Source organism: Chaetura pelagica, unplaced genomic scaffold, assembly GCF_000747805.2.
Source record: "Chaetura pelagica isolate M959 unplaced genomic scaffold, ChaPel_1.0 scaffold69, whole genome shotgun sequence".
NCBI classification, from domain to species: domain Eukaryota; kingdom Metazoa; phylum Chordata; class Aves; order Apodiformes; family Apodidae; genus Chaetura; species Chaetura pelagica.
The window spans coordinates 8785596-8795271 of record NW_009970724.1 but is presented as its reverse complement, the minus strand read 5'-3'; the positions used below and the strand labels follow the sequence as shown (position 1 = coordinate 8795271).

Here is a 9676-nt window from a genome sequence, read left to right as displayed (position 1 = left end):
GGAGCAGTAGCCTTTTTAGTCTTGTAATGGAACTCTGTTGAAGAATTTGTAATACATCCTTACCTATGTATGGAGATGCTAAGATGTTAGTGACTAAATGTATGCCTGCATGCACTCATGCAACTAGCTTTTCCCCTTGGGCTTCCCAGTCTAGTACCCTACCCCCACCCACCCCCCCAGCAGCTGCATGTAACCTCCTTCAAGATCTCGCCCATTTTCTCAGAAACCCGCTTCAGGAACCTGCAGTCCAAGAGGAAAAAGAAAAGAACAAAGTTACTGAAGGTCTTTAGAAGACAGAGAAGCGTGCCCAGTTCTAACGGGCCATTCTTGGTGGCTACACATTAGGCTTGGATTTACTGCCACAAACTCTGAGAAATACAAGCCATAGCTTTTAAATTAGCTTCCCCCCCCCTCCAAATCAAGTAGTGCAATGCAGTTTCTAGTCCCCAGTGATTTATCAGCAAGGAAAATTTGTTACATTTAAGACCTTGATTTCAAATTAAACATGATTTAGTTCAAAGATTTAGCTTACAAGCAGAGATTAAGAATATAAAATCACTCCCTGTTCAGAAGCAAAGAGAGGATTCAGTAAGACATCAACCATTACATGTTGTTCTTTTTTTTTGTCTGTTCAAGGTATCTAGAGTCAAAACAATGAAGTTGTGTCCGATACACAACATTCTACATTACAAGTGCTGAAAAGGAAGCAGAGAGGCAGGTCAGTGGACTTTATGTCCTTCTTAATCATAATATTTTTTCCTGAGTATTTTTGTGGAGCTTTCAGAATCAGAAAACATTTTCCTGTTTAAGAAGTGAAAGCTGCCAAGTATTTGCTAAGGAAGGAAATTAATAATTTTCAGTAACCAAGTTCAGTTAGTTATCAGAGGAAAAAAAACCCTGTTTTTTAAGCATACATTTTAAGTAATAAAAATGGGAACAGTAAATCTTGGAGATCTTTAAGTAACTTTTCAGTCCTCTATAAAAACAAAGTATTCTATAGAAGAAGCAGGAATCCTGGTCTTTTTTCAGTTTAATAGCTGATTTGGATTTAGTGCTTTGTAAAGCAGAAACGCTAGATCAGGTAAACAAAGCAAGAGACATTGGTAAAAATTACAGACCACTATAAGGTATAAGATTTAATGTGGTCACCTCTGAAAAAAACAACAGCCAACTCACATTGTGAACAACAGACCATGCTGACTTCTGATATTTTAATGCTTTCCGTGAACCTGCGTAACTTAATATGTTTCCACTCTTTTCCCTGGACAATGTACAACAGAAAGCTGCCAGTTTACTGTTAGATATAGGTTACTGCACCTTTGCTGTTTTTCTCTAGCGTTACATCTATATATGATGTTGGCACATAGCCTTCCTCTCCGTTATGTCTTCGAGCTCTTGTCCACCCATCTCCTTTGTCTTCCTCAATAATGTACAAAATTTCCCCTTCTTTCATTGCTAGAGTGCCTTCATTATGACCTGGGAAAAACAAGAGGCAAAGAAGTCTCAAATGTTCAGACAGAATTTTGAGTAATCTTTTTCCCAGGGCAGAGTTTCCAGATTACATATAAACAGGAAGAACCAAAAAAATCCATGCAAGAGAACTCATGATAAAACAGGCTTACAGACAAAAACCTAGTCCAGTTCACAAAGCTGAATATTTTGCCAATAGCCATGCTAATATTTATCTTAAAACAGCACAAAAGTAATGCTCATGAAGTTAAGTGATTTATAAAATATTATCTTATAAGCAACCAATTGCTCATACAGTTAATATACTTCAAATCATTTAACCTGTTTTTGTTTTATAAATTATCAATGCCTTATAGTAAGGGAATCGTAGTGCATGTTGTTAACCTTACCATCAAACGGATATATTGCCTTGCAATGTCCTATAGCTGGCAATGGATCATCATCTTCAAACTCATCATCAAACTCATTTGGATGTGCATGCTGATGTGGTGGGCCTCGAACTTCCTGATTTGCATCATCCGTGTAGCTCCCTTCAGGGCTATAATGCAATGATTGGAGTGTGAGGACTCTGAGGAGTTCTTAGCTCTAAGACTCAGAACATATGTGCATCACAGGAAGGGCAGACCATGGATATCACTCTGGGAACACCAACTAGCAATCCTTTTATTTACTGCTGGAGGTGATTGTCTGGAAACACTGATCTAACTCATGGCCTGAATTTGCTACATAAGCAAGCATGAACAACATTTCACCTACCTTCCTCTTCAGAACATGGAAAACTGGTGAGCTTTATGCAGGAGAGTAAGAGCTATAAAAGTCTTTGCTGTGTCATGAGTGGGTATTTCCATTAGACTCTCTGGTTTTTTAATGTTACTATAATGACATGAAGTGACCTCTGAAATTCAGAGCCAGTAAGATTTTCCTTTAGAAGGACATAAACTTTCAGAGGATAAGTTCTAACCATCACCTACTGCTAACTATCTAAGAGATGCACTGATTGTAGCATAAGAAAAAAAAGCAGTAGAGATAGAATAGTGACCTCTCTCTGCCCTGTGTTACAAGGTGGTTGATATCACTGCTGTGCCGTCTGTCGCTTCTGGCTGCTACTTTACCTTCAACTTCAGAGAGCCAGGCCTTGGGGGAAAAAGACAAATATTAGTGTCAAAGAAAACCTGACTTTAAACCAAAGAAAGGCTCTTAATTGCATATGGTTTACTTGTCTGTACGCAGCCACATAGAGATTGCATTCACAGGTGAAGTCACATAGTTACTTCACTATCCCTCATGCTTAGCCCATACTCTATACTAGTCTTAAGGGAAAAGTAATCTTTAATCACATACTAATTTCAGAATAAGTGATTAACAAGAAATTCTTCAAAACAATTTCCTAATGTACATCCTTATTCTAGCTAGATGAACATACTTGAAAATATGGCACCCCACAAAAAATTTTATCAGGAGCACTTTCTTAAATCAAGCAGTTTTTGCAGGTGTTGTGTTTATAAGCCACAAGGCAAACTACAGTTTTTCTGCTAATTTACATTTTCCCAATGAATTAAGAGTCTAACCTCATTCTTGTGTATTTCCATCCGGAGACGGTCCATGTTGCTCATAGTCTCAGTTAATTTTGGTTGTAAACTGCTTGGATCACCCATCTGGGGATTTTTTTCATAAACATCCTTCATCTTGATGAGGGCATCTCTAAAACCATGCAAAATCCGACAATAATTATAAAAATTATATATACATCTGTACTGTACAGATTCATCAAAGCTGAAATAATGTTTATGTGTATGAGATCCTGACCTGTGATTAGATACTGAGCACAAACATGAGGAACAACTGTTCCCCACACCACACCTAAATCCTTTTCCCATTCTGTCCTTTTAGCACTTTGCCTTCCTTTCTTGTGTCATGCACAGGCACACATGGACTCCAGCTGTTGACTCTTCTCTATCCAGTCTCAATACTGTTTCTTGTATTGTTTGTAATACACAGTTTCCTAAATACTAATTGTATTATTTTCTTAATGCACTAAGTTGCAGCTCTCTTGCTCAACAGACCTGTGCACTGATTATTTTTTTTTAAATCCATGCTTTTAGATCCAATATTTCCCATGAAACATTAGGATCAAACTGGGTGCTATGGTAAAGCAGAAGAAAGCAATGTGAACAGAACTTTGTAACAGTCTGGATTAGTACATTTTCTACCAGCTTCTGAGGACTGTTGCCATAGACAGAAGACTTCAAAAGATAGAGACAACAGAAAGCACCATGACAAAACTCAAACAAACAAAAAAATGCACTTACTTTTGGTCTGTTTCCTTCTGTAGTTCTCTGTTAAGCTCATCAATTCTCTGCTGCAGTTTCTTGCGTCTCTGTTCTGGAGGGAGGTGACTGAAGTCTTCTAGCGCAGGGCCCTGCAAGTAGAAACACTATTGAACAAGGAACACGCACATATCTGGACAGCTGAAGTGACATACCCGCACACGGACAGTGTTCACTGGAAGCAGGATGGACCTTCTTAAAAACTCTACTTGACACACAGCTGTATAAAAGACCACAACAGAATAAATGCACATTCTTGCTGCCAGATCATAGTCATTCATTCAAGGTTCTTTCTGCCTTCTGTAACAGTTGGCTCACAGATGTTATTAAAAATTTGTAGACTTAACTCTTTTTCTGAAAAGCTGAGCTGTGTACCTCCTACTTCATCCACTGCACTTAAAGCAGATTTGTAAAGGAGACAATTCATTGCTACAGAGTAATTTTCGTCAGAAGTATGTATTGATTCTTATTTCTTAAGTGTGTTCTATGGCCATTTGAATACTACCAAAATAAAATTACTATATTTTGGATCTTCATTCTAAAGTACTACTATAGTTCTCTTCCAGAAGTTCAGCAATCTTGCTAGAAAACATCTTCAGACTTGTGAAGTTCTGATGCCTTTTACCTCAAGTAAAACTAGTTCACAGAGCACAGAAAAAGCCATTGGAACATTAAAAGTTTTTTACTTAAATTCATTAATCTGAATCAAAACTTGTGCAATAGTCAAGTCACCTGTGTCACTGTAAAAAAAAAAGTTTCAGGGAGGGGAAAAAAACCTCCTACCTTCCAAACTTTTGTCTTCTTAAAAAAACCACAAAGAACAAGAAAGAAAGAAAACCAACAAAAAACCCCAAGACAACAAACAAACAGAAAAACCCCTACCAACTTACAAGCCTGAACCCAAAAAGGTTTGATTGCAAACCTGTGCCAAGATTATACACAGGATTGAAGGACTTGGGCATGAAAAGCATGGTAAGAGATTTTTACATATCTTTCAAGTTTGCTGTGAAGACTTTTCCCCTCAGGGTGACAAACACTGACAGTTAAGAAGGAAATACAGTATTACACCTTAATAACATAAACTTAAGTGATATTATTTCTGTCCTAGTTGCCTAACAAAGTTGCTTTTAGCACAAAAATGCACTTGCCATTACAGGAACCCTCCATGGAGGCAACCAAACTGGACAGCACTTGTTTTGTCACGAACAAAGGTGACAAAGACCTGACTGTTGAGGTTTTGACACAAGTAGCCTTAGGCTCAGGTGCCAAATTTCAAATATCCCCCTCAAGATTTTCTTGTGCCCCTCAATTTCTCAGTTCTTTTGCACTTGTTAAATCATAATCTTACTGCCTTTTTTTTTTAAGAATACAAGACACCTTTAAGGAGGGAAATCAAGATACAGTGTTTCCAAAATAAAGCAGAAGTGTCTCTTTCCAGAGGAAAAAAAATAATTATTTTAAAATCCTTTTAAGTGCTTTTATATACTACAAAGAAACAAAAAGACAATCACATCCTTCTCTTATCATTCTTCCTTACATGTCAGTTAAAACCAGAGCAATGATCAGATGAACAGAGGTCTTTCTGTGAAATTTTACTGATTTACTCTGCGTATTTGATTAGGGTATGTTTTTCATTTCACATAACAGCTTTCTAATATTCCTAAGCATAAAGGAAATTTTGTTGTTAAATTCAAAGGAGTGAATTTTGCAGTATTCAATATTTATCCTTTACACAAGTTTTTTAATATTTTCCTGTACATATTTCTATGCTGCTTTAACAATTTTCCTGACAAAGAGAAATGAACTATTTCCATCATGACCAACTCATGAATACTGGTCAACCCTAAAATTCCCAAATCACAGATTTAGTTGCAGCTGGATCACAAGTCTCATCTCACATTAAGCATGGATGATTAAGAAGAGTGTATATGGGTGAAAAAATCTGAAAATGTATTTCAGCACCTGACTTAAAGCAGTTATGATATGGAAACACTCTAAAAAGATTAGTTTCATGCTATCTTAGCAGAAGTACAGCAGACAGATCAGCACACGGGCTTACCATCTTCACCGACCACTGCACAGTTCATTTGAAAACAGAAAGAAACGGGAAATTATTCACATGCAATGGCCCAGTTACAGAAATGATTAATCCCTAAAATTGTATCTTTAAAATATTCATTTACTAAAAATACATTTTACTATCAGCACAATAAAAGCAAAATACAATAATCAGAAATGCACTTCTAGTATAAAAATTACTAGGTGAGAATGGGTAGTTACTTACAAAATTCTAATACACCACTTATTTTAATTACTTTTGAATGTTATTGTTTTGAAAAATATGCTAAAGAACTTCTATTGTAGGAGAATTAACACACAGCCAACACTGCACAAAATAGCAGAATTTGATGATGATGAAGGACTGATCAGCCATTTGCAAATAATTTGTTAATTATAGCTAACAAACAACTACGAACACTTCTACAGGCCTAATTTTTACAACGTTCTTCAACTTTTATTATCACATTAAAACTGCTATAAACCAAGATCTTTTTCAAGTTAGAAGTTAGTAGTTTTACTTTCTGAAAACAGTATTTGGGTCATTGCTGCTATCCTAGAAATATTTTAGTCCAGGAAAAATAAAGACATGTAAAGAGTAAAGACTTAATCCTTAGAGGAAGCAACTAAAACACCAATGCCAGGTGCTGTATCCTGGGTTTAACAGTCACTATGTTCTGAAGATCTACCATGCTTTCAATGACTTGGGATAACCCTTTCCAGAGAACACCAAGCAACTCAGAAGATACACGTCTCCCACATGATTTCTGACCTTTAGCAATTATTAAGGCTGGTAACTGGGGCACACACAGTATTAAAATTGTAATGACCCTTCATAAAGCACCTTCATAAATGATACTTTGGTAGAAACCTCAATAAAGTCTGAAGACTAAAATGGCTCTAGAATAAACTATTTCTTCCCTTTAGAACATGTCTTGCAAGAAAACAACAGTAAGGTTTATGTATCACTGTTGATGATGCATCTATCTATGTATCAAGTGGGACAGAGCAAAGACCTCTCAAGTGCTCTCTGGAAACATTAATATTTCAAAGGACACTAAGCAGCATGCAGCAGCAACTCATTAAGTTATACTTGCTTATGATTAGAATACTTTTTTCAATACCCTGTTCTACAGCTACTTTCTTTCACTATACATCACAACAGGAAAATCCAATGTGAGGAGCACAGCATAAGGAAAGGCTGGTCTTGTGATCTCCAGTCCTTGAGAGAAATCCTGTACAGGGCACGTTAAACAAAACCACCAGTATGCTCACGGGCTGGGATATGCCAACTCATGGAGAATCTCAGTAAAACCAGAAGTGAATTAAATACCATTTGGTAATTCTATGTCAGTACCACTTGGACATCATTTTCCAAGGACAAAACCGTGGAAAACAGCAGCATGTGATCAACAAAAAGAAGGTGTCATCAAGACCTGTGCCATCTTAGCAACTACCTAATCCAGTTAGTTACTCACTGAGTGCTAAAGGAACATCATGACCAGAACAAATTATGATGCAAATGACTCTGAACAGGAAAAAAAGAAACTGTCCTCCATAAATACTGAAGGACCACAATAATTTTTTAAAAAATAAAAGGTGGTGATAGAAAAGGGTATTTCCAAGAAATATGGGAGCCTGCAACGACTCCACATGACTTGAAGTAAGTTTTAAGTGTACCTCATAAAACTTTACTGCAATACAACATCATTGCACTTTGATCTCCACATTACGTCAACAGCAGCCAACTATTCTTGATGCACGAGATAGCAAGTCAATATTGTTTTCAACTATCAGAAAATCATTAATTATATATAATCAAATGCATCAAATTATTTAATTATTTGAATGAATAAATACCATAAACCAAACATGAACTGGGCAGCCTCTGTTTCACTGCAATAACAGGGAAGTGCCAGTGCATTTATCAGTAGTCTATAATGTCACTAGGAAACACTTAACATTTCCCTTTTATTGTCTTCCAAACAAACTCTATTTGCAGAATATGCCCCTATAAATTAGTAAATGAGTTGATACATCTCAGAAGGTGGTATTTGGTAGTAAGTTTTCAATAATTTTACCAAAAAAAACCTTGGACAAGTAAGTTCCTTAATCAGAAAATGCATTAATTATAATGCATCAAAAATCAGTATTTCAAAATCTGTGAGCACCATGTGCTTTAGCTTTCAATGTACAAAAGAAATTAAACTTCTCCCTTCTTAGGCAAGTATCTAGTAATCAACTACTGTTATTTCAACTGAAATTCAGCAAATAAGACATGATCCATCACGTTTTTTTGTGGTGACTAGGTACCCAATGATAAATTACTGCAAAAATATGTTACATGATGGTAGGAAAACATTTGTGAATGTGAACAATGAAGAAAGGTATCAAACACATGCTGAGCACCCTCTTTATAACACCTTTCTTTTAGGTACAAGTATTTGGACTGCAATAAAGAGTATTTCTGGTTCATCTTCAACTGGTTGGTAACTTCTGTACAATATGAAACAAAGTATCCTAACAGACCTGAAGTATTACTTTTAACAAAGTCTTATAATGAGGGTGAAGAGCATTGAAAAGCCACATCACAAACACACTATTCATAGCCCATCATGCATTTCAACTTGTTATCAAACTTACCCCTCTTTTGAGACTTCTGAAAGAAGGAATTCTGGGCTTCCCTGTTTTTATGTCACTCATGCAATAATGCACTGGTTCAATGGAGAATATGGGATACTGGGACCCATTAGGAGTACTGGATGTGTATAAACTAGTAGGGGTTAGGGGTGGGGATTGTGGCTAATGTGGAAATAAAGAAAGCAATAAATAAGCCAAATGTTCAAAGTGATTTTAAAGTGAAAATTCTGTCTTTAAAAAATAACTTCCATCCAACACAGAAACAGCTTGTAACATTCCAGACACATTTACACTAAAACTGCATTAGTTTTAAAATATTTCTGTCAATAATTAAGTCTTTAGAGTTACAGGTTGGTGCAGAGAATGAAGGAACATTCAAAAAAGCTTTGGACTTAACACTTCCACAAGATCTTAACAAGATCCTGAAGCTGCCTGTCATTTTTTTTTAAGGAAGGAAATTCTGCTTTTCCCAACTTCAGTTACAGCCATTCTGGAAGCTTATACACTCCTGCTCACTGTTTCTTTCTACCCTTTGATGCACCCTAATGTGAGTAGATAAACTAAAATAGAACTATTAGATACAGTTATGGAGAATGACTAAAACAAAAAGTATCCTCAATCCCTGCAGTCAGGCTGGACTGACACAATGGCTGCATGGTGTTCTTACTATCATCACAAGAACTCCCTTCACTTTCTTCCTCTTTCCTTCCCTTTTTTCAAAATGCTTCCCTCATTTTTTGTCTCTCATACACCTGCTGCTTTTTCCTGTTTTCATTTTTCTGTCATGTTTCCTTTGATGCACAACACATTCCCTTTCCAAAAGACTTTTATGTCTTTGATAACATAAAAAATAGGTAAATGCATTATCTGGAAGGCCAGCCATTCAGCAAAATGAAGGCTCAAAGGCCACCAAGAATAACCCAGCTACAATGAATCAGCATTTTTATAATTAGTTAATTTAAGAAGAAACCTGTAAATATTTGGAATTAAATACCTATCTCCTGTTAAGTCTTTTACTTTCAGATGCTTTGTAGTGTCCCTCCATCCTCCCCAAAAACAGGTGAAAAAAGGGACATAAGCTTCTATTTCCTCCAGGCCCTGAAGAGATGTATGTAGGAGGTTTTTCCATGTGTGTGTATCTGATTCCACATGGGAAACAGTGAGGCTGCCTGTGGATGCTA

General features: G+C 36.5%; 1 protein-coding gene across 1 annotated transcript in view; it reads right to left on the bottom strand.

The window, feature by feature from the left end:
• FNBP1L (formin binding protein 1-like) overlaps positions 1–9676 on the bottom strand; it is a 62343-nt gene continuing 52667 nt past the window's right edge. The window contains exons 10-15 of the mRNA XM_010006764.1: positions 3780–3889; positions 3039–3171; positions 2510–2604; positions 1860–2008; positions 1318–1476; positions 1–240 (exon numbers count right to left, since the gene is read on the bottom strand). Coding sequence (XP_010005066.1) covers positions 233–240; positions 1318–1476; positions 1860–2008; positions 2510–2604; positions 3039–3171; positions 3780–3889 — 654 coding nt within the window. The 3' untranslated portion in view covers positions 1–232. The remainder of the gene's footprint in view (positions 241–1317; positions 1477–1859; positions 2009–2509; positions 2605–3038; positions 3172–3779; positions 3890–9676) is intronic.